The 26,065-nt window shown below is 43.0% G+C and overlaps 1 protein-coding gene across 1 annotated transcript in view; it reads right to left on the bottom strand.

The window, feature by feature from the left end:
• The window catches only part of itga11a (integrin, alpha 11a), a 138,557-nt gene that overhangs the window by 98,356 nt on the left and 14,136 nt on the right, over positions 1–26,065 (bottom strand). Inside the window, exon 2 of the mRNA XM_068018134.1 lies at positions 22,024–22,135. Within this exon, the coding sequence (XP_067874235.1) occupies positions 22,024–22,135 (112 nt within the window). The remainder of the gene's footprint in view (positions 1–22,023; positions 22,136–26,065) is intronic.

Genomic DNA, 26,065 nt, shown 5'->3' with positions numbered 1-26,065 from the left:
TCTCTTTCCAGGGCCTCACTGTCCTCAAGGTTCACATCTCTCTGGAGGGACATGTTATGGAGAACGCAGCAGACCACCACAATGACCAATACCTTTGCAGGAGGGCATTGAAGGGCACCACCTGACCAGTCCAGGCACCTGAATCGCATCTTAAGAAGCCCAATGGTCTGCTCAATGGTGGTCCTAGTGAACAGGTAGCTTTGGTTGTAGCACCTCTTTGCCTCTGTCTGGGGCTCCGTTAGAGGGGTGAGTAGCCTTGGGAGTCGGACTGCATATCTGAGGCAGCGTGGACCGGAAAAGGATAGAGTCATGGCAGCTGCCAGGAAGGTGAACACACACATGGAGGAAACTCTTGTTGTGGTCACGGACCAGCTGAACATTGAAGGAGTGGAAGCCCTTCCTGTTGATGAATCTGATTGGGTGGTCACTGGGTGCCTTGATGGCTATATGGGTGAAATCGATGATGTCCTGCGCCCGGAGGAATCCAGCAATGGCGGCAAAACTCAAAGCCCCCTGTGTCTGCGAGGCCAGATCTGTCTGGAATTGAATGTACTGATCAGCTTTGGCAAAGTGGGTATCAGAGACCAGTGAGATGCAGGGGTGTGCTGCTGTTTGCGAGATGCCACTAAGGTCTGCAGCTGATCCTTGGAAGGAGCCAGAAATGAAGAAGTTCAAGGCCACAGTGACTTTAACGGCTACTGGCAGGGCATAGCAACCAGTGCTGTGAAGTGCGAGATCTTCAACAGCGAGGTCACAGATGTCTGTGACCATCTACCTGGAGAGTCGCAGTCTCCTGTGGCACTGGGTCTCAGTCATCTCCAGGTACCTTCATCTTCGGTGGTGGAACCTGTGTTGAGGGTATGGCCTCTATGTCCTTCCTGCCCCTCTTTCCTCTCCTGTGCCCACCTGCTGCTCGGGGTTCCGCCCTTTCTTCAGAGGGTGTTTCCCCTCAACACCACTGGGCCCAAAATCTGACAGTCGTGCCCCTATTGCCAGCTGCAGCCTTCCTTCTGGGCGCGTGGCCACTGAATTGTGATTGGCAGCCTTGTCTTCTGCTCTTCTGCCCCCGTGATGCCAGGATGTGGCGATCCCATTCAATGTCTGAGCGCTGAGTGCCCACTCTGCCCACCGTCTGCACAGCACCAAGGACACTTCCTTTCCAAAGGCCGAGATTCCGTTTGCTCCACAGACATTCTTATGGAGCCGGGGGATTCCTTGAGGCAGCCATGACAGACTCCCCACTCCTCACTCGCTGCCTCCCTTCAGCTGATCTGCTACAGACAGCGTGAGTAACCGATGTGCCTTCTTCAAAATTCCACCCTTCAACTTTAACAAGCTCTTAACAAGCTTGTTAACCGGTATTTTCGGGGACCCGCCACCCCCCTCGGTTCCCGCCCTCGGGGTCGCGTGGGGGCCAAAAATTCAGCCTTTAGTTATATCGTGACTAACTCAGGTTTTGTGTACATTACTGGAGGGAATGCTTTTGATAAGACTCTTCTAATTGCTTTCTCATGACATGCTTCCTCATGACATAACAACTGTCTGAGAATTTTGTAAAGAACAGCAACAGACCAGAGTGAAGTTCAGCACATTCGGGACGGAACAAGTAAACAGAAATTAAGCCACTTTTGCTTCTTGGCGCCTCTTCCATGTCTGACCTTTCTTTATCAGACACATAAATCAGACATATATTGGAACTTGGCAGCCATGAATGAGATAGAGGTCACGTATTATTGTCTCGCACCGAGTGTATGGCAAGAAGATTATAGCTGAAGAAATGGACTTGCTCTAACTGCAAGGGAGCATTTTCATTGAGGTTGGTAGACTTAAATTAAGAAGTCTAGATGAGGGGGTCTAATGGTATGGTGCTGAGAATCATCTAGGTTGAAAAGGAGAGCAGACAATCGCAATTATGAAGCAACGGGGTAGATCTTGTCTTTTTGCGATCGTATAAAATGGTAGTAGCCTGTTATTGGAAATAAAAATGGGGAGAGATGTAAATCGGGTTGGCGACTCACTATCACTCCTTTCACAATATCACACCCAGTCAAGATCTACCCCTGTGAATGGCTAACACCAAGCTGGGATGTGAAAACCTGTAGATTGTTGGAGGAAGTAAAGACTAGAGGAAGGAAGGAATGCCACAGCTTTGAGGTTCTGGGAAAGGATGAGATGAATAGGATGCAGCCAGTCTAGGTGTCAGCTTTGGCTCAGTGGGTAGCACTCTTGACTCAGACACAAAGGAATTCTTCCTGATGTCAAGGCCAATGTTTGTTGCTCAATCAATTCTCTTAAAAAAACAGATTATCTAGTTGTTATTGTGTTGCTGTTTGTGGGAGCTTGCTGTGCAGAATTTGGCTGCTGCCTTTCCCACAACAGTTGCTACACTTCACGGAGTACTTCATTGCCTGTAAAACACTTTGGGACAATATAAAAGTGCAATATATAAATGCAAGTTCTTTCTTTCAAACAGTGAGGATGTAGGGATGAAGAAAAGTTGTAGGAAGGAACAAGAGAGAAAACAGAAGAGCAATACACAGTATAGCCAATGAAATAGAGACAAGAAAGCTGGCTGCAGAGAGAGAGAGAGAGAGACTGGTGAGAGAGTTCCACATCAGAAAACAAGCTCTCTTTGATACATTGTCCAAGAGTGAGTGACTAGTGCTGGAAGAGAGTAGTTGAAGCATGACAACTGAAGGGCAATAATTCTGCACCAGGTCCAGGATCTTCTAAAATGTTTCTGTAACTTGTTATCATGTTACGTGATGGACTAAAAATAAGGAATAAAGCTTGCAGTTTTACTGTTATTTTGATAATTAGTGAATAAACACCATTTCCCAAGCGTTGTAAAAGTAGTTGTGTATTATAACTTGGATAACTATAATTTGCATGAGAGCAGTTCCACATTATAACGTAACAAGAATCTAAATGGGTAAACAGTTGGGTTAAATAACATACAACAAAAATGACACAAACAGATTAAGCAGTGCACTCACAGAGGAAACTAAACCCCAAAGTCCTTCAAGAGCAAACAATTTTTATAATAAAGTGAAGCCACATGTTGAACATTCTCAGCCTGACCCCATTTCTAAGGGCACATTTTGTAGAGTGCTGTATGACCAGTGATATGGAATGAGATGGCCAGCGGGGATGGAAGATCCTGCGATCTAATCTTTGTAATTTAACCATTGCTAATGTTCTGTATTTTTGGTGTTGATGCTGCACCTTGATTTCTCAACTAGAAACTAAATAATTTAGTAAAACTAGCTGCTGTTTAAAAAAAACTGTGGTCGGTTTGCAGTCCCATTTAAAGTTGCATCCAGCTAACCTCTTGAACATTCCCAAAACTGCATGGGTTTGTACCTGAAATAAAACAGAAAATGCTGGAAGAACTCAGCAGGTCTGGCAGCATCTTTGGTGAGAGAAACAAAGTTAACGTTTCAGGTTGATGATTTTTGGTCAGGGTTTGAATCTCCAAACCAAGATGTCTCCCGGGCTTCTCTTCCAAAGGACAACGTCGTCTTTTCTCCAAAATGTCTCCCAGCCTATTGGCGATGTGCATCTCCTCACAAGATAGTGAAAGTTGTGGGGGGCCAATCAGCTCATTTAGGCCTCCCACTGCATCATCCAATTGGCTCTTAATTTATTCCCTGGTTTCCCCTCTGCTACTCTATCCGGGAGCCCATTCTGTGTATTGATGACTCTTTGTATGAAAAAGTCCTTTCTGTTGTCAGTCCTAAATATGCCTTTTACTGGTTGGCATGTTGTCCTACTCACTTGGAACTACTTAGAGTATATCGCACCGAAACAGGCCTTTTGGCCAATTCATTCATATTAGGGTTTATACTTCACAGGAGTCTCTTCCTTTGAAGTCATTTTTAGTATTAACGTTTTCCAACCAGGTGAGTAAGGTGTCTCAGGCTCGCCTCTTGTCCCTTCTCTGGTTTGGCCATAACTGGGTTGATCTTTTAAAACACAGTGATTTTAGCTTACCCCCTCAGTGAGCCCTTGCTCACCGCACTCTCATTACAATTGCAAATGAACCAATCAGACTTGGTTATCTTAGGTTTAAACAAGAAAGATGCAAGTTTATTAGCCTTATCACTCTAACTCGGTTAAAATTACTAAAATACGCGACACAACCACGCTCACACGCATACGAGATAAACACACATACAAATAGATAGAGAAGGGAAGAAAGAATTGGGGGGGGGGGGGACGTTGAAGTAGAGTTGACAATAAATGGAATACAGGTACTGTCTTTTGTGTTTGTGATGTAATATCCTTGATTGGAGTTAAGGTCTGGGAGTCCTCACTCGGGCCACGTGCACGATTCGAGACATGTTTCTCTGGTACCAGAACGCTGAAGCAGGGTTTTGTCTGTGGTCGTGAAGTCTAAGTTGCCACTGTGGGTTCCCTGGATTTTGCTGGAGAGAGAGATAGAGAGAGAGAGAGGGACTTTTTCTTCTGCCAGTCCAGTTGCAGTCTTTTTCTTTTCTATCAGGCACAATTCAAAAAACCTCAGTCTGGGCAGCAGGTATGTCATGTGACCATCTCTTTGTTTGAAACAGCCACTTCTTGAAGGGTGGTTGGATTTCAGAGCCACCCAGACATACTCGGTTAGGGGCGGAATTTTGTCTCTTACAAAGAGACAAAGTTGTCGGTGTCTTTTGATCATTACTATTGTCCAGACCAATCTTGTTAATTGAATCAAGGAGCACCCCCATTGTCTCTCCATTCATGTCTCTCAGAATGCAAATGTGCTAACATGTTTTCAGCTGCTCAGTTCTTTTTTTTAAACAAGTTCTTTGTGATGTCCAGTAAAAAGTTTCAAGTAGTGTCCCATATGACAAAATGAATGTTTCCATTTGGAAGGTGTGATTTCCATCACAGTATCATAAATAATTTTATATCCTATAATGGCCCCTCTCAGATATCTTCTTTCAAATTGTTATTTTTGGTAACCCTCTTGCCTCTGAGACAGAAGATTTACAGCCTCACTTCTGGATTTGAGCCAATGATCTAGCATTACACTCCAGTGCAGTACTGAGGGAAGTGCTGCTCTGTCAGAGGTGCCATCCTTTGTAAGAGATTATATGGAGATGCTGTCTGCCTATTCAGGTAAATGTTAAAGATCCCGAGGCATTATCTGAAGAGGAGGTGAGAGTTCTGTCCAAATCTATAGGGACTACAGAATCACCCCTTATATGCAAAGCTTTTTGAGACTTTTCTGGGAGATAAAAGGAGCTATATACATGTTAGTCTTTGTCTTAAATTCTGTTCCTTTTTAAAATGTATTCAGCCTCATTAAAAATCCCACAGAGACTGTTTATGAACAATTAAAGCATACTCTTTCTTTTGAAGTTGTAAGACAATTGCAGAGCTCAAAACTAATTTTATACAACATATTGGAAACATCAATTGCCATTCCCAGAAATGGTTGTAATGTGGTTTTTCTGTTTGTCTGGACAGCAGAGGATTGTTTCCATAGAAAATTGTTCTACTATCGAGCCCAGTGCACAATCCTCTCACCCAGCGCCTCATAATGCTGAATAAGACACTAAACTGAGGCCTGTTAAACTGCCTGTTCAGGTGAACCAAAGAAGAGCAGGGTAGTTCTTCTCGAGTCCTGGTCAATATCTACCATCTAAGAAACACCACCAAAAAAAAAATTAACCAACCATTTCATTGCTGGTTATGGCACCCCTGCCATGCGCAAATTAATTGCTGCATCAATCTACATAGCAACAGAACCTAGAGTTCAAAAGTAATTCTTTGGCTGTGAATCACTTTGGGTTGCCTTTGAGGTCATGAAAAGCACAACATAGATCAAGTTCTTTCTTTCTTTCCACTTTCTTTCCACTCCTGTCAACAACAGTTATAGGCTCACTTACAGAGCCATAGCCCAGCTGACTGCCTACATGCCTGAGAAGTGAACTGCAATGTGCATTGAAGAGATAGCTGCCTTGGGTTAGAATATGGTTTGCCTGGTACCAGGTATCACATTATGCCTGTGTCACTCCTTTGTAGCCCATGGTGATAGAAACTGATTAGAGTCACCATCCAAGGCCCCAAACACTCCTTCCCAGCGAAACAGCAATTTACTTGTACTTCTTTCAATTTAGTATACTGTATTCGCTGCTCACAATGCGGACGCCTCTACATTGGGGAGACCAAACACAGATTGGGTGACCACTTTGTGGAACACATTCACTCAGTCTGCAAGCATGGCCCCGAGCTTCCGGTTGCTTGCCATTTCAATACACCGCTCTGTTCTCATGCCCACATTTCTGTCCTTGGCCTGCTGCAGTGTTTTAGTGAACATCAATGCAAGCTCGAGGAACAGCACCTCACCTTCCGATTAAGCACTCTACAGCCTTCTGGTCTCAACATTGAGTTCAACAATTTCAGAGCATGACTAGCTTTTTTTAATTATTATTTTATTTTTGTAACCATGTGTCTGCCTTAAACTTGGTTTTCATGTTTGTTATTTTGGACAAAGCTGTTCATTATTCTGCCATTAACACTCTCTCTGGACTAATGCTTTGTCTTTCACTACAAGCATTAGCACTCCCTTTGCCTTTGTCCCATGATATCTTTGTAATTTAATTTCTCCTGCCTTTCGGCCTATCACACACCTTTCCTTTTGTTCTCTTCTCCTGCCCCCTCATCCCCGCTTCACTTGCTTAAAACCTATTACATTTCTAACCTTTACCAGTTCTGGTGAAAGGTCACAGACCTGAAATGTTAACTCTGTTTCTCTCCACAGATGCTGCCAGACCTGCTGAGAATTTCCAGCACTTCCTGTTTTTACTACAGTTACTTATACTACAAGCGCATTGGAAAAGCTTCCACTGCTATGTCCAGACTGGCCAAGAGAGTATGGGAAAATGGCGCACTGACATGGAACACAAAAGTCCGAGTGTATCAAGCCTGTGTCCTCAGTACCTTGCTCTACGGCAGCGAGGCCTGGACAACGTATGTCAACCAAGAGCGACGTCTCAATTCATTCCATCTTCGCTGCCTCCGGAGAATACTTGGCATCAGGTGGCAGGACCGTATCTCCAACACAGAAGTCCTCGAGGCAGCTAACATCCCCAGCATATACACCCTACTGAGCCAGCGGCACTTGAGATGGCTTGGCCATGTGAGCCGCATGGAAAATGGCAGGATCCCCAAAGACACATTGTACAGCGAGCTCGCCACTGGTATCAGACCCACCGGTCGTCCATGTCTCCGCTTTAAAGACGTCTGCAAACGCGACATGAAGTCCTGTGACATTAATCACAAGTCGTGGAGTCAGTTGCCAGTGATCGCCAGAGCTGGCGGGCAGCCATAAAGGCGGGGCTAAAGTGTGGCGAGTCGAAGAGACTTAGCAGTTGGCAGGAAAAAAGGCAGAAGCACAAGGGAGAGCCAACTACGTAACAGCCCCGACAACCAATTTTATCTGCAGCACCTGTGGAAGAGTCTGTCACATTGGTCTTAATAGCCACTCCAGGCGCTGCTTCACAAACCACTGTACTCCTCCAGGCGCTTACCCATTGTCTCTCGAGACAAGGAGGCCAAGAAGAACTTATACTTTGACAATTGAGTTTGCAAAATGGATCTTTGCTGCTACTTAACAATGCAGCCACATATATATCGGTTTTGATATATGAGGGTATGTACAGACTATACATGTGTTTCCTACATTTTAACAGGTGACAACACTTCAAAATTTCCTCCTTGGCTGTGGAGCACTTTGAGACATTCTGAGGCAGTGAAAGGCGCTATATAAATGCAAGCCTTTTTACTAGATATGTAGTTGATGTGCATTCCGGACATGTGTCCAGATTACACTCTCAGCTGCTTCAAATCAGGCAGCAGAGTACATGCCAAAATCCCATAACCCCTGATAGCTACAGTACCAAGAAGCCCATGTGAGAAGTGGCACAAATATGTCGCAGGCCAGAGGCTCAATCTGCACTACAAGTGCAGAGGTGTGAGATACAGGCTGTAAGGTGGCAGTGGGCAATGTCAGCCATGTGTATTGAGTTTAAAAAGTGGCATCAATACAAACAATTATGATTGTTGATTAGCCAGTTGGCAAGCTGCTGCACAGCTGGTTAAATTATTCCTTCAGTAGCCTCAAATGATGCAGCGCTTTACAAAAAGCAGCCATATTCTAAAACATCCAGAAGTACCTCACTACATCCTACACAGTGAAAATTGCCAGGAGAAGATTGGGAGCGATAGTGTTCACAGTACAGTATCGAGATGTTGGAGTGTCAGTCTGTACCAGAACTCACAATGTACTGCTGGAGTGCTATAGGGCCACAAACACCATATGAATCAGGTTTAAGGAATGATATGATTTGTGATGTCCTGGTATCCACAGTGCTGGAGCTTTGGGCTGTCAACCATGAGGCCCAAGGTTATATCCCAATCTTGACTGACACTCCCATTCAGGATTCCACAAGTAGACAGTCATGAAACCCTCAGCCAGATTGCCTAGAGATGGGAAGAAGAAAAGATTCCTCAATGGAGTTCTTCCGTGTATCATTCACATGATGTTTGCTGGGACTGAAGTGCGGCACTGACAGGTTTCGTGGGGAAGTCAATGTTGGGATGGGCATGAGATTTGCTGGAAGTGGAAGAAAGTAGGTGAGCTAAAAATAAATGTAAAAATAAAGTAAACAGTGTGTACTTCAACACAGTTATCCAGTCAACTGAATACAGCAACAAGGGTTCCTATTTGTCCCCTGGACTTATTACAGTTATCAAGTAAAAACACACTCCTGGTTGCAGGGAGTGAGTGCTCATTCATAGGAATGGTCTTTGATGTTAAGCTTGAGGAAAAATTCCAAAAACATGGCAATGACCATGCTTAACACTATTTGTTCAACAACAACTACACCTTACATTTATACAGTGCCTGTATCGTAGCAAACTATTCCAAAATGCTTCACAGTTGGAGTCAATCCTGGGCAGGAAGAGTTTAAAGGTTGACATGAGGTGGCTGAAAGGCAGGCTGAAGAGGTAGGTTTTAAGGAGACTGGTGAAGGTGGAGAAAGATGTAGCGAGGTGGAAGGGTTTAAGGAGAGAGTTCCAGAGTATGCTGCTAAGGTGGTTGGAGGAAGGGAGGAATGTACAGCAGAACAGAGCTGGATGACGTATGGGTGTGAGGAGGGTGCAGAAAGAAAGAAAGACTTGCAATTATATTGTATCTTTCATGACCTCAGGACATCCCAATGCTCTTTACAGCCAATGAAGAATATTGGTTTGTCTGGTGTCAGATTACGTCCATTCTCTAGTATTGGCCTTTATAGCCACTCCAGGCGCTGCTCCACAAACCACTGACCACCTCCAGGCGCTTACCCATTGTCTCCCGAGACAAGGAGGCCAAAGAAGAAGAAGAATCACGATAGAGAATGTTAACAATCTTTTATGCTTTAGGGAGGAGCAGAGCCTGAGGAGAGGGACCAATTAGCAATGTTAGTGAGATTGAACCATGGACAGGTAGCTGAATCGTTGGGAGCTGAATTGGGAGAAGATCGAGAGAGCAGGTGGTGGGTCTCACGGAAGAAATAAGGGCTGGGAAGGAGATGGTGGAGATAGAGTCATAGAGTTATACAGCACAGAAACAGACCATTCGGCCCATCGTGTCTGTGCTGGCCATCAAGCACCTAACTATTCTAATCCATTTTCCAGCACTTGGCCCGTAGCCTTGTATGCTATGGCGTTTCAAGTGCTCATCTAAATACCTCTTAAATGTTGTGAGGGTTCCTGCCTCTATCACCTCTTCAGGCAGTGCGTTCCAGATTCCAACCATCCTCTGGGTGAAAGGATTTTTCCTCAAATCCCCTCTAAACCTCCTGCCCCTTACCTTAAATCTATGCCCCTTGGTTATTGACCCCTCCACTCAGGGAAAAAGTTTCTTCCTATCTAACCTATCAATGCCCCTCATAATTTTATATAACTCAATCAGGTTCCCCCTCAGCCTTCTCTGCTCTAAGGAAAACAACCCTAGCCTTTCAGTCTCTCTTCATAGCTGAAATGCTCCAGCCCAGGCAACATCCTGGTGAATCTCCTCTGCACCCTCTCCAGTGCAATCACATCCTTCCTATAGTGTGGTGCCCAGAACTGTACACAGTACTCCAGCTGTGGCCTAACTAGCGTTTTATACAACTCCATCGTAACCTCCCTGCGCTTATATTCTATGCCTCGGCTAATAAAGGCAAGTATCCCATATGCCTTCCTAACCACCTTATCTACCTGTGCTGCTACCTTCAGTGATCTATGGACAAGTACACCAAGGTCCCTCTGATCCTCTGTACTTCCTAGGGTCCTACCATCCATTGTATATTCCCTTGCCTTGTTAGTCCTCCCAAAATGCATCACCTCACACTTCTCAGGATTAAATTCCATTTGCCACTGCTCCGCCCATCTCACTAGACCATCTATATCGTCCTGTAATCTAAGGCTTTCCTCCTCCCTGTTTATGACACCACCAATTTTCGTGTCATCTGCGAACTTACTGATCATACCTCCTATATTCACGTTTAAATCATTAATGTACACTACAAACTGCAAGGGTCTCAGCACCGATTCCTGCGGTACACCACTGGTCACAGGCTTCCACTCGCATAAACAACCCTCGACCATCACCCTCTGCCTCCTGCCACTAAGACAATTTTGGATCCAATTTGCCAAATTGCCCCGGATCCCATGGGCTCTTACCTTCTTAACCAATCTCCCATGCAGGACCTTATCAAAAGCCTAACTGAAGTCCATGTAGACTACATCAACTGCTTTACCCTCATCTACACATCTAGTCACTGCCTTGAAAAATTCAATCAAGTAAGTTAGACACAATCTCCCCCTGACAAAGCCATGCTGACTATCCCTGATTAATCCCTGCCTCTCCAAGTGGAGATTAATCCTGTCCCTCAGAATGTTTTCCAATAGTTTCTCAACCATTGATGTTAGACTTACTGGCCTGTAATTACCTGGTTTATCCCTGCTACCCTTCTTGAATAATGGTACCACATTCGCTGTCCTCCAGTCCTCTGGTACCTCTCCTGTGGCCAGAAAGGATTTGAAAATTTGTGTCAGAGCCCCTGCTATCTCCTCCCTTGCTTCACATAACAGCCTGGGATACATCTCATCTTGGCCTGGGGATTTATCCACTTTTAAGCCCGCTAAAACAGCTAATACCACCTCCCTTTTAATGCTAATAATGTTCAAATATATCACAATCCCCCTCCCTGATCTCTATACCTATACCTTCTCCATAGTGAACACAGATGAAAAGTAATCATTTAAAACCTTACCTATGTCCTCTGGCTCCACATACAGATTGCCACTTTGGTCCCTACTCTTTCCCTGGTTAACCTCTTGCCCTTAATATACTTATAAAACACCTTAGGATTTTACTTTATCTTGCCCGCCAGTGTTTTTTTCATATCCCCTCTTCGCTCTCCTAATTTCTTTTTTAAGTACCCCCCTACACGTTCTATACTCCTCTAGTGCCTCCGCTGTTTTCAGAGCTCTAAATCTGCCATAAGCCTCCATTTTTTCTTGATCCAATCCTCTATATCCCTTGACATCCAGGGTTCCCTGGACCTGTTGGTCCTACCCTTCACCTTAATGGATACATGTCGGCTCTGAACTCTCACTGTTTCCTCTTTGACTGACTCCCACTGGTCTGATGTAGACTTTCCTACAAGTAGCTGCTCCCAGTCCACTCTGGCCAGATCCTGTTTTATCATAATGAAATTGGCCTTCCCCCAATTCAGTATCTTTATTTCCGGTCCATCTTTATCCTTTTCCATAACTACCTTAATTCCTACAGAGTTATGGTCACTATCTCCGAAATGCTCCCCTACTAACACTTCTACCACTTGTCCGGCTTCATTCCCAAGGATTAGGTCCAGTACTGCCCCTTCTCTTGTAGGACTTGCTACGTACTGGCTCAAAAAGCTCTCCTGTATGTATTTTAAGAATTCTGCCCCCTTTAAGCCTTTTGCACTAAGACTATCCCAATTGATATTGGGGAAGTTGAAATCCCCTACTATTATTACCCTATTATTTTTACACCTCTCTGAGATTTGCCTACATATCTGCGCCTCTATCTCTTCCTGACTGTTTGGAGGCCTGTAGTACACTCCCAGTCAAGTGATTGCCCCTTTTTGTTTTTAAGTTCTACCCATATGGCCTCATTTGAGGAACCTTCTAAGATAGCATCCCTCCTTACTGCAGTAATGGACTCCTTGATTAACAGTGCAATGCCACCTCCTCTTTTACTCCCTCCCCTGTCACGCCTAAAGATTCTGTATCCTGGAATATTGAGCTGCCAGTCCTGCCCCTCCCTCAACCATGACTCTGTGATAGCAATAATATCACAATATCCTAATCCCATGATGCTGCACCATGTTGAGAGGTTGGAACTGTTGTAGGTGGTGAGTTGGGTTGGACCAGGATAGCAGAAGGGCTGGAGGTGGTGAAGGTAACTGAAGGAATAACTTCAGTCTTGGAGAGAAATAAATCCATGGAGACTTCACATCTGGCAAGGATGAATGGGTGAGAGAGCGAGTCTAAACGAGGCAGTTCATTGTAAAGAGGAAAAGGTTGGAGTGAACTTGCCATCCATGATGATCCTGGAATAATGAAATAATTTGTCTGTATAGAGGGAGAGGTGATATTGTTCCTAGTGGTGGTGCCAGATTTGATGACAAGGCATGCATCATGTGCACGCAAGCTAGAGGTCCTTGGATTTGGATTTGAGGGTCCATTCTTCAGGTATGAGTCTTGACAGGACTGGCTATTCAACAGTGGGGGTATTACAGCTGAACCTGATGCATAGTCCACAAGGAGTGATAGGAAAATACAGGACTATTAGACCGGTCGTTGCATTCTTACCCACCACACCAGCTGAGATCAGCACAGGCCAGGGTCAATCCTGGGATGGCAGAGCAATCTGGCTTCATCGGCAGGGCGGAGATTGATGCATCAGCAGTGCTCAAAGTGATCATTTTTGTCAACAGTTACGATTCCTTCAGGAGTTGAAATTAAGTTCACCAGATTGAATTAAAATATTGGAAATGATAACAATCGGAATTTTCATTTTGTTTCTTTCGACCAGAAGGAAATTTGTTTGAGCTTCTCAGGCACAAAATTCCTGATTGGGAAAGAAGTTACATTCTTTCATCCCACTTTCATCCCGGAAGACAGTCGGAAATGGGCTCCTGGGTGTATTCCTGGAGGGAATGCTGCTACTCTCAAGGAGCAAAGTGTTTGGCATTTTGTTTAGATTGGGAAACATAATAGGAAAAATAAACAGGAAGAATCGCTTTCAAGGTCAAAATTAAATGACTTTGAAATTAAATGCTTCACAACTCAAAAATCTCAGTCAAGAGGAGAGGTAAAAAAAAAAAATCTTGAGTTAAATGACCAAATTCCATTGAAATCACATTGTCAGTCTCCTGGCCATGGGCCCAGTACTGTTATGGGGATGTATCCAGGGATTGAATTGCATAAAGTCTCATGGTGTATGTCAGTCCTCATTTAAAACAACAACAGACTGCTATAAAATTAAACCCGAGCCTTTGCTTGAATCTTGGCACTGACCTCCGACAACATACTTCAACCTAATGATGGGGGACTTGGAAAGAGCTCAGAAGGCAACATTATAACAGTAAACCCATTTCACCAATCGCTACTCATCACCTCTCGACTGGTTAACCTCTAATGAGGAATCCACACTTTGGTTTTCAAACCTTTTGCCAACTTCGAACAGAATATGGCAAACAAATTAGTATTTAAAAGCCTTTTGTCTTTATTGGGATAACTTAAAAGAGGAGAACGCCATTGTTTTGGAGCCAGACAACAGCAACTTGCCACAGTGCTCTTCAAAGAAAGAACCCTCCACCTTCACCCTCAGGACATCCCAATGTGCTTTACAAGCAATCACTGAACTTTTTGAAATTCAGTCACTGTTGTTATGCTGACAAATACAGCAGCCAATTTCTACAGAGCAAGATTCCACAAACAGCAAACGAGGTGAATGGTCAGATAATCTGCTTTGGTTGGGAGAGGAACTTTGGATGTTGGAAGAGATTTCTGCCCTTGTTCAAATAATGCCATGGGGCCTATAATACCCATCTGAACATGACCTTGATTTAATGTCTCATCTAAAAGGCAGCTCACGTTGACAGGACCCACAACCAGTTGATTCAGAGGAAAGAGTGCTGCTAACTAATCCAGTGTGAGGCTTGTTTTGTGTAGACTGAGATGGAGATCAGGTCATTATTCTTGCTGTACAGTTGCCAATGCCTTAACTCGAACTATGAAGCTTATTAACTAACAGTCTCTGACATAAGACAGTTATAACCACATGTTTTGCAGCAATGTGGTTTCAGTTTCCCACTGATACAAGTTGTGCTGTAATTAGGCTGTAAAGGTACTCGAGTTGAATTTAACCAAGCAACACATCAACTTAAGGAGGTGCACCAGTTTTGCTTTGCGCTGCTGTCAGTATAACTTCCCCCTTAAACAAAAACGGGTTTGTCAAACTCTTTCTCAGGAACAGGTATTCCTTACACCAGTACCTGTGGTATGATATCTTTGTACTATTATTGGACCTTTGCTATTTCAGGCTACGTTTTATGCGGTGTTGTAATGGGACATTGACTAAAGAGCTTATTATAACACATGGAATTCTTGGCTCCCAAGGACCATGTTATAACAGGGGTGGAGTGTAGCTGAAAACACACTGTGGACCTTGAATTAATGGGTTGGGAGAGCTGACCAAAATCTAAAACTATACAGTTGAAGATTATTTCTGCATCATGGCTGTGCTTCCACATCCATAAAAATACAAAGATGCAGAGAAATCCTGTAAATGAAAGTGTTGCAGTGCAATTGCCAGTGCTCTGAGTCCTATTTTAACATCTGGAAAAGAAAGTTTTAGTATTATTTTCTGTCCTACGTGGTATTTTCCTGACATGGTAACGAGAAAGCAGTATTGGTAAATATAGTAACAGCAGCAGATGTTCCATTGTCCACTGGTGGCAGAGTTATTATTAGGTACTGCCACGCCATTGCCCAGGGCTCATCTCTTCAAGCCAACTTTCTGGCCAAGAGATATAAAGCCACTGCTCCAATCCCAACACTATTTGAAGACTTGAATTTATCACACAAGTTTAATTTAGTTCCATCTGTGCCGATCCTTCAGTGCAGTATTGAAGGAGTGCTGCATTGACAAGGTGAGAGGTTAAACCAATGGCGTGGTTGTACCCAACGATAACCCTACCACCGGTGGACAATGGAACATCTGCTGCTGTTACTATATTTACCAATACTGCTTTCTCATTACCATTTCAGGAAAATACTGAACCAAAATATCACGTTTGTCCATGGTGATTCAGGTGGACAGAAGATATCATGACCATGTTTGGAGAAGAGCAGGGAGTTCTCTCAGTGTCCTGGCCAACACTCCTTCCTCAACAAACACCATCCAAAATGCAGTAATTGGTTGTTCATCTCATTGCTGTTTGTGGCGGCATGCTCACAGGAAATGCAGTGATGGAAATATAAAATAAACCAAAGAGTTATAAAAGACAGAACAATTCAAAAAGACTGGTACACTTGTCTTCAACAAGATAGAGGGCAAAGTCACATGACACATCCCGTCACCTGCTCTGAAATACACACCCATGTCTGCTAGAACTGAAAATCCTTAACCCCGTTAGCATTGAAATTAAACAGCTCATCACACATGAATGTGAGCTATCCACAAAGTGAACTAAAACAAAGGCACTGGCAGATGCTCCATCTTCAGCTACAATCACTACAATAAAGTGTGAACATCCTTCATCTTATCAAAATGGGCTGAAATCAGAAGCCATTGTATAGCCCCTCAGGAACCAAAAGCCTAAAGTCACATGGGTGATACTAACACTTTATGAATTTACCTTTAAAGGTAACCTTTTTGGAGAACAAAGGAAGTATCAGGACATCAGTCAGGAATCTCCAGCCAGAGAAAGAACATCGAAAGCCATCTTTAATTCCAGCACAAGGCTGAGAGAGAGAGAGATATCAATTCCAGCTGGACAGTTGAACTCTGCTGAGACGAGTTGGCAACCAGCAGAGAAATAGGAGAGTGCATTTTAAACAACTCCTCCATTTGTGAAAATTGAACTAAGAAATGCCAGCACTATCTTCAAACTGAAGTGTTGTCTGCCAGAAGCCTTCAGCAATCCAACAAGTGCAAGACAATCAGCAAACAGGCCTGCAACTTTAAAACCTCCCTTCCAAGAGGAGCCCACAGGTTTTTCCTGAAAACAGCAGACTTTTACACCTTGAACTCCTAATGCCTCTTACCCTTTACCTTCTATCTATCATTTCTTGAGTCTGCATGTGAGAGTGAATGCATGCATGGGTGATGTTGCAACATTTCATGTGATTATTGTTTAATAAATATTTAATCTTCTGTTTTAACCTCACGAGGAAACCTATCACTGTCTGTTTATTTGGCTGACAAAACACAGGGGCTGAAACAATAATTTAAACAAAAACACCATCTGCGGTCAGTTGGGAGGTGACCAGTGGAAACCAACCATGCCATTTCTCACCTGTCTATAACAGTGGGATCTTGCTGGGGGAAAAATGACAGCTGTGTGTCCACATAGCTGCATAATTTAATTCATTCTATATTAAGGTGTTACTGCGAGACATGATAAGGTTCTAATTACATACAAGTCTTTCTTTTCTCTCTTTTCACATGCTGGTTATATGTTACATTAGTAGGAGCATGATGGTGTCCGTTGAATGTAAATCAGAAGCGATGCAAAATGAGTCACTGTCTAGCTATCGCACATTTTACATCAACTAACAAAGTCGAAATATACCCCCAGGTATTTTAAGTAATGCAAATGATGTTATAGAGCAGGTGTTGCACAGGAACTGGGTTTAGTGGCGTACCCATAAAACTTACCAAGGAATAAAAATGTCATAACAACCCTGGTAACTTAAGTTTTTATTTAATTTATTCATTCATGGGATGTAGGCGTCACTGGTAAGGCTAGCATTTATTGCCCATCCCTAGTTGCCCTTGAGAAGATGGTGGTGAGCTGCCTTCTTGAACCACAAGTAAGTGAACATAGAATTCTCTAGTCAGAAAGAAACAACAGCAGAGAAAAGGTTTCCATGGAGAGAAGAGTGAATAATAACATATTAATTATATGGAATTGGCTTGAACTGATGTCTGTTTGGCACTTGGTGGAATGAGAGTAAAATAAAAGTACATACATAGTCTACTTTCAGGCATTAGATGTTATCAGTTCACCAAGTACAGCATTGCAGTAGTTTTTGTACTGGGATTAATTGGTAAATCTTGTTACTACCAAGTGATTTCCTCCAGCCGTACGTCCCTGATCCCCTCCCTCTTTCTGAAATTCTTGCCTCTGAGCCCAGAAGGTTGTGGGTTCAAGTCCTGTTCCAGGAGCACATAATCCACTCTGGCACTTCAGTGCAGTACTGAGAGAATGCTGCACTGTCAAGATTGCTGGCTGTTGGATGAAGTGTTAAACTGAGGCCCTGTCTTTCCTCTCAGATACATGGAAAAGATCCCATAAAACTATTCAAAGATCAGGCAAGTTCTCCTAAATGTCATGGTCAATATTTATCCCTCGACCAACATAGGTGAAACTGATTATCTGGTCATTATCACATTGTTGTTCGTGGCATCTTGCTGTGTGAAAATTGACTGTTATGTTTCCCACATTACAACAGTGACTACACTTCAAAAGTACTTCATTGGCTGTAAAGTACTTTGGGAAGTCCCGAGACTGTGAAAGGTGCTATATAAATGCAAGCTCTCTTTTTTTGTCCCTCACCCCTTCACTACAGTTTTAGTCACTGCATCGGCTCCTTGGAAATCTGTTCTGGAACCACTTCACTTTGTTATCTCCCTCCCTTCCTTCAAAAGCCTTATAAAAACCTTTCTTTTTAGTTATGCTTTCAGTTCCCCAACCCACACCCACCCTCCCTACCCTAATCACTCCTATCTCCTCCTTAGTGATCTCCCATTGAGTCATTTCTCCCTGTGGTCTAAAAATGCCATTGTTTTTCTACCGCAGACTGATGGGAAGACATGATGCTATAGCTTCCATGTATCTTATTTATGACGTGACGTAGTTATGTTTAGTAAAAACAAATTAATAAATGTCACTGATCATCTATGTGATGTCCTTTGATGCTGGGATACAAAATCAATCATAGAGCAATAAGCCATTAGTCGCAGAGACGGTACAGACTACACCACTCGGGTTTGACATAAGGACCTTGGCATATTCAGCATCGATTGTCAACCCTACTTGGCAGTGCGACATGAGTAAAGGTCAGGGTCATGATGACAAGTAACACTTCTTAGGCAGAGAGATGAACTTGGCCCAGGTGGCAGTCTAGTGAATCTAGACCAACTTTGCTTTTGTAGGGCAAGGGGTGAATGCCCAGGTTGGTCGCTGGAACTCACCCTTGGTTTTAAGGGACACCCTTCTCTCCAAAAGGTGGACTTAGCTAGAGATTAGCCAAATTGTCCTGAACAGTATTCATCCTAAATTGTCTTTCTAGTATTTCCTGGAGTCATGACCTGAACTATAAATTTTATTTGTCTACCATGGTCATGCATCTTCCAAAAGATGCAGATTATTTGTAAATATTTAGTTTAGATCTTTGGAGCCATTGCTTCTGAAGCACTCTGAGGGGAATGATAAGAAATTCTATCTTTTTTGTTTCCAACCTGCATTATGAGCACTGGCCCCTCAAATAGTTGCCTCAATAATTTTTTTAAAAAACTATCCTGCCTAATTCTTTGTCTCTTCCACAGGGAGAGACAAATTTCAATGATATTAATTCAGGCTCAGCACGGCAACAGATGTGTTTTTGTTTTATTGGACAGCCCCCAGCTCGTTGAGTTTCCTTTCAGTGATTTGTCTTTAGACTTAGACAGTCGTCAGCGTTTAGGGATGATACTGCTCGTATTCGGAATATTATTATTGCAAAGTACCAAAGCAGAAACACTGGATTTCTTATTAAATTCTGAGCACTCGGGAAGGAATTAGGTTTCAAACACATCATCCTATTCAAGCAGCAGGTGTAACTTTTCAAGGTTAAAAAAAAAATGACCAGTAAAATATAAGATTTCTTTTATGGACTGTACTGAATAAATGTAAATTGCTGTAATAAAAAATTTAAACCAAAAGATTTAAGGTCTAAAAGACTCTTTCTTTCAGGTGACCAATGAATGCTGAGCTAACCAGCACCACTTAACTTTGCTTCTCTCTCTTTGCCTTCAAGAGACAATGAGAAACTCATCTCTTTGACTGTCTCCCAAGATTCCACTTTCTGCCTGGTGCCCACTATGACAAAAAATTGAATTTTTCAGACTTAAGCACCTTGGGACATCTTACTATCAGACTTTAATATCCTCATCCTTGTTTTCAAATCCCTCATTGGCCTCAAGCCCTCCCTATCTCTGTAACCTTCTCCAGCCCTGCAACTATCTGAGATCTCTGCACCCCTCCAATTCTGGCCTCTTGCACATCCCCTATTTTCATTGCTCCACTATTGGCTCTCGTGCTTTTCAGCTGCCTGGGCCCTAAAGCTCTGGAATTCCCTCCCTATTCCGCCCTGCCTCTCTACCTCTCTCTCCTCCTTTAAGATGCTACTTAAAGCCTACTTCTTTGTCCAAGAATTTGGTCATCTGTCCTCATATGCCATGTGGCTTGGTGTCAAATTTTGTTCGATAATGTTCCTGTGAAACAACTTGGGACGCTTTATGATGTTAAATGCCTCATATAAATGCAAGTTATTATTGTTGTCGATGTAAAACCTGTTTGCCCAATTTACCACGGGATAATTTATCATCAAAATCAATTGTTTTGAACCTACTTCAAATTTCTCCTTCACAGTCTATCTGCAAAGTTTTGAACAAATTAAACTGAAGACAGTGAAATAATCATATCTGTAAACTAACCAGTCCATGATAAAGTGTCAACTATTTAGGAGTATGATGTGTCATAAAAAGTTGTGTACGGGTGGCTCGTGTGGAGCATAAATACCAGCAGAGAATAGTTGAGCCAAATGGCCTGTTTCTGCGCTGTACATTCTGTGCAATTCTATGCATTCAATAGCTTTCACTGAACTGCTAATCCCACCAAATGTAATTATTATTCTTGCTCATGATCTGTGGAGTGCCAATTTCTTTTATATTGGCTTCAGATCAGGACAACTGCTGCAAAGGGAGCCAAACTTCTCATGCCAATCTACTCCTGTAGACTACTGAGAAATTCTGGTCAAAGTTTGGCAGCTGGTTAGTGAGGCCCATTTGATCATGTAGGAAAATATAGGTAGTGGGAAGGACTCAAAATACCAACCTTCTAATTGAAAACCCAACACTGAATTACTGGACCATTAGCTCTGGGAGTTGGTCAGGAATGATTTTTAAAGCTTTATCTTATGGGTTTTGTTTCCCCAGGCAGTTATTCACACCTCTCAAGAGACAGAATAAATGCAGTCGAATCCATAAGCAGACAAATATACAGGGTCTGTTGGAAGGATTAGGTTTGATGAGCCAACTAGCCTAGTCTCAATCCGCATTTAGTTGGATTCTTCTGTCAAGTACACCTGCCAAGAAAGCAGCTCCTGTATTTTGGCTAAACTTCCCTGCACTTAATCAGGAGCTGTTTATTACCTGACATAGGCCTGACATTGGCAGCAGTTATTGTCAAACATGGCTCATTGCCAAAGTCCAACATAAGACCTGGAGAGTCCATCCCATTTTTATTACCAAAGGTCAGCGCAAGAGTTCAAACCAGATTTACTCTGGTTTGTCAAACTGTGAATGATGTTCCCGTAGTGACTTACAAACATAAGTGAAATATACCCCTTTATGCTATTTATAGTTGAGGAATATTGTGCAATGGTTGGGACACTTAACATTTCAGGCTCATGGTTGCTGCTTACTCCAAATTTAAAGATAGCTGGGGGTGGGGCGGCAAACAGGTGTTATAGCAGATCTTTAGTGGAAAGGAAAGTCTGGCAGGAAGAATAACGGGGCACAAATCCCCTACTGCCCGTTATACACCCCCTGCCAAAGTTGAAATCTTCATCCAGCATGTTTAGATAAGAAGCAAAGTTCCTTCTACCCTGTCCTGACAAGGTCCTCTAACACCAACCTCAGAAGCACAGCTCCCTCACTGCACCAATACAATGTGTTTACATTTCCCTCAGCAACCATTGTGTGGCCTCAGAACATAAGAAATAGGAGCCCATCAAGCCTGCTCTGCCATTCAATAAGAGCATGGCTGATCTTCTACCTCAATTCCACTTTCCTGCCCTATCCCCATATCCTCTTCAAAATCAATCGGCAGCTTTTTATTTGTGCACAGTGAAGGAGAACAATGGATGTGCAAAGGGTTCGACACTGGCCTTTCACCCCTGGAAGTGGGGTTCCAAGCTGGATTCACCTCTCTGCAGATGCCAATCTAATACAAACTTGGGGCAATTCTGTATTTTCAATCGATGTGTTAAGGGGCCTCTGTGACCAGTAGAAATAGGAGACTTTCAGCTCATCCGCCTAGGCTCAATTTGAACACAGCTTCCAGGGACAAGAGACCAATGTCTAGCCCTTTATGCACCCAATGTCCTCATGTACTGTGCACAAGTGAGAAGCTGCCGATTGTTTTTCGAAGAGGAATTATTTTTGGATGGTATTGCACAATATCAGGGGCATCTCAGACGCTGCTGGAAAGAAGTGGAGGAAATAAAGCGCACTGCTGCCAAATCCAACTGTCATCACCAGAGAGCAAGTACAGGTGACATGAAACCCACCAAGGATTCTAAAGAGCGACATACTTGCATGAATTCCAATTTGCTAATTTCTTAAAGGAGCAGCTCATCAGGCCACCCAACTTCTCACTTCATTTCCAATGCACTTGGCAACTTATCATTAGCATCAACCTAAGGGTTGCCTCTTCTTACCATTTCTGTCCGTTCGCCTCATGTTGCTGCACAGTGTATCCAAACTGTGCTTCTGCAGACCCCCTGATGATTTTTGGCCACTTGGTGTCAATGTTAAATGAGTCACAGGGAACTGTTGAATGTAAGAAGCACAATATTAGTATTCACCATCCTCAACATCACCAGTTCTTAATTCACTTCCGAAAATAATTTGCAAACATGTGAACTAGGTAAGCCATTTCTTGCCAAGTTTAAAACCGGACAGGGGGAAAGATATAGGTAAGGCACTAAGGTGGGGTACTGACTGGATATAGGGTGAGATATTGGCTGGACATAGGGTTTGCGTTCCAAGAATTCTTTTGCTGCTATGAAAATTCATTGAATTTATGACCTCAATAACTTGAAACACAGATGTCAATGGGAAAAATGGAATTCAAAAATTGGATGGGTAGAAATCCCAATGCAAACTAAACACAATAATTCACTTGCAGCTATTCCCAGACTTAAATAAATAATTTTGAAAGGCGAGCCATAGTTTTATGAGTGAGCGAGCCCCATGGAAAGAACAAAACATCTGAGGTTAAGTTTAACTTATACTACCTATCAGCAAGCTGAGTTTTGTGATGCATACAAGAAAGAGCATGGTCAGCCATTAACATTGAGATTACAGTAGCAATTTCTAACAGTGAGGAGTCTCATAAAATAGCCCAGGGAGACCACTATGGGACATCACTGTCTTACTTTATCTACTTGCTGCTCCTTTGTAACATCATCTCAAAATATAGGGTCAGCTTCCATATATACGCTGATCCCAACTCCCTCTGCTTCTCTACATCACTTTGGCAGTCCAATATCCAGTCTTGGATAAGCTGCAGTTTAATTCAGTGAAACATTGTGAAGACTGAAACCATTGTCTTCAGGCCTTGTCACAAATTCCATAGCCTTGCCATCGATTTCTTTCCCCTCAACAGCCATTGACTCATAAGAACAGAAGGACAAACTGACCCAGACCGTTTGCAATCTCGGTGCCCTATTCAATGCTGAACTGAGTTTCCACTGCTTACACTCCTCTTATTTGCTCCATCACAAAGACTGCCTAATTCCACATCAGGAACATCGTCCATTTTCGCTCCTGCCTCAGTACATCTACCACTGAGGACATCATCCATGCCTTTGTCACCTGTAGAATTGACTGTTCCTGGCTGGCCTCCCATTTTCCAACATCCATAACAATCAGCTCATCCAAAACAGTGTTGCTGATATCCTAGCTTGCCCACTCGCCAACCCGGTTATTGGCTCCTGAAGCCCCGAAACCTTAAATGTTAAATTCTCATTTTCATATCTGATTGTCTTCGTGGCTTTGCCCCTTTATATCTCTGTAACCTCATCTACAACTCTTCCCCCACCACACCCAGTGAATTCTCCATACACTGAATCTGGTCTATTGTCTATTCTCTCACTTGCTTTGCCCCCATCATTGGTAGCCCTGCCTTCAGCTGTCTAGGATGCACCCTGAGGACTCACCTTCTTAAACTTCTTCACCTCCCTCTCCTCCTTCAAGACCTTCACTTTGACCAAGCCTTGAGTCACCCTTATACTTCTTTAGCTCAGCCTCCACTTTTTGTCTGATTTTGTCTCTCTGAAGCTCCCTGGGATATTTTTCTATATTAATGGCAGTTTTAATGCAAGTTGCTATCATTATTAATAGTTATTTCAATATTAATAATTAAACTATTGCCAAAGCCTTTTGCTATGCCCAGACTGGAAGCATGTGTTCTCACTGCTTGTTGGTCAGATGAGTATATGACAGGCTTCATATTTCATGCTGAATTCAATGGGGTTAGTTGTTATAATGTACTGAAAGTTAGACCCAGGTTCAATTGCAGCCTGGATTGATGAGGCGAAAATGTCCTTCTTCATTGCCTGTAAAATACAGCTGTTAAATTATTTTGGGCAAAGGTTCACATTACAGACTTGCCCTTAGTTCAGCATTAATGGGTTGATGGCATTGAACAAGCAATTTCACTTTGGGAAAACAGACTTGCATTTATATAGTGCCTTTCATGACCTCAGCATGTCCCCAAGTGCTTCACAGCCAACTAAGTGCTTTTTTGATGCGTAGCCACTGTTGTAATGTAGGAATCATAGCAGCCAATCAGCACACAGAAAGCTCCCACATCCATCAATGTGATAATGGCGAAACAATCTGTACTTCTGAAGTGATGTTGATGGAGAGATAAATATTGAGCAGGACACCAGGGAGAACTCCCCTGCACTTCTTGGAAATAGTGCCCTGGGATCTTTTACACCCATTTAAGAGTACAAACAGAGTCTTGATTTAACATTTCCTCTGAGATACAGCACCTCCAACAGTGCAGCACTCCCTCAGTACTCCATTGGAGTCTCAGCTGGATTCTGTTCTCTAATGGGACTTGAACCAATGACCTTTGGACTAAGAAGCAAGAATGCTACTCACTGAGCCACAGCTGATACCTGCAGAGCTCTACCACGCAGCAAATTGGGGTGCTTGACATCAAAACTAGATGTCACTAGTTCAAAAAGCAGTCCATTCATCAGTAATCTGACCTATCATTAAATAATTAAACACAAAAACAATCAAATTTATAATGAGCCAATGTAGTTTCTGTGTGTTGGATTAACCGGGGCTGTTTCATATTCCTATTACATATTCCTAACATACTAGTTCACCTTATTAGGTAATGTATATTATAAAATTTACCTTTTCTTTGCCCTCCAATTTTTCCCTCTGCTTGGCTTATGTTCAAGATCTAGGAACAAGATGCAAAGTGGATTTGTGGAGAAAGAGGAAATGGTTGCAGGGACAAAGGTTTCTGTCCTACACTGACGTGGCACTGAGGGGTCACGACCCTTGTGGTGGGTACATCTCTTTGTCAAAGCCCCTCATGTGGCGACCTGAACTAAATACATGGACGTGGACATCTAAAGATCAAGGTGACTAGCATGTCGCAAACTGCCTGGTCTAGGAAATAATTGGGTTCAACCTCAACGATCAAATAGCGAAGAATGTTCTGCGTTAAATATGCTGCCACACACCTCTCCTCAAAAAAACCAACCCTTGATCCCACTGTCCTTGCAAACCACCATCCCATCTCCAACCTCCCTTTCCCTTTCCCTAAGAATTATGCTGACAACCAATTTAAGATTGTCAGTCAGGCTCGCAGTGTGGTGCATTTGCACGTACTGGAAGCTACATATATTAATAGACAGGGCCCCGCTCTTTGCAGACAGAAAGAATACGTACAAACATTGCGCCTGTTTCAGCTGAACAAAATAAGTAAAAGCCATTCACTGGTTCATTCCTCAGCGCAATGCTTTGACCAATCAGAGTCAAGCTGCCTTGTTTAAATTTCAAACAAAGCTTGGCAGTTAACTGTCAGTCACTGTAAACTGGTGCATTCTCCATGGCAATGCCTCTACCAATCAGAGTTCACTTGCCAACCAATCAGCACTCTTTTTTCATGCAGTATAAGTTGTTGTTTTCCCTTACATTGGTTATTCTTGCGGATTGTCCTGATGAGTGCAAGACGAAAAGCTTCGACAACATGTCTCTATTTTCAGCGATACTCAAGTTCTGTACTACTAAATGACTATTTTTAAACTCACTATAATTCTTACCATTCGCAGTTACCACAATCCCAGCCAGTTACAGGCACATGGATGCTGTGCTGATTAATCATTGGTCAGTAAAGGCACTGTTTATAGTGTGAATTAATCCAAGTCAGACTGCTTGGGAATTGGATTGTAGAGTAGGTGTCTTGATTTTAAAATTCTCATCCTTTTTTTCAAAACCTTCATTAGCCTCATCCCTTCCTGTGTCTATAATCTCCTCCAGCCCCACAACCCTCCAAGATATCTGCTCTCCTCTAATTCTGGCCTCATGAGCCTCCCTGATTTTAATCACTCCACCATTGGGGACCATGCTTCAGTTGCCTAGGCCCTAAGCTCTGGAATTCCCTCCCTACACCTCTCCACCTCTTCACTTCGGTTTCCTCCTTTAAGACACTTATTAAAATCTACCACT

The sequence above is a fragment of the Heterodontus francisci genome, chromosome 38 (genome assembly GCF_036365525.1).
Source record: "Heterodontus francisci isolate sHetFra1 chromosome 38, sHetFra1.hap1, whole genome shotgun sequence".
Taxonomy (NCBI): domain Eukaryota; kingdom Metazoa; phylum Chordata; class Chondrichthyes; order Heterodontiformes; family Heterodontidae; genus Heterodontus; species Heterodontus francisci.
This window is presented reverse-complemented; position numbering and strand designations above follow the sequence as displayed.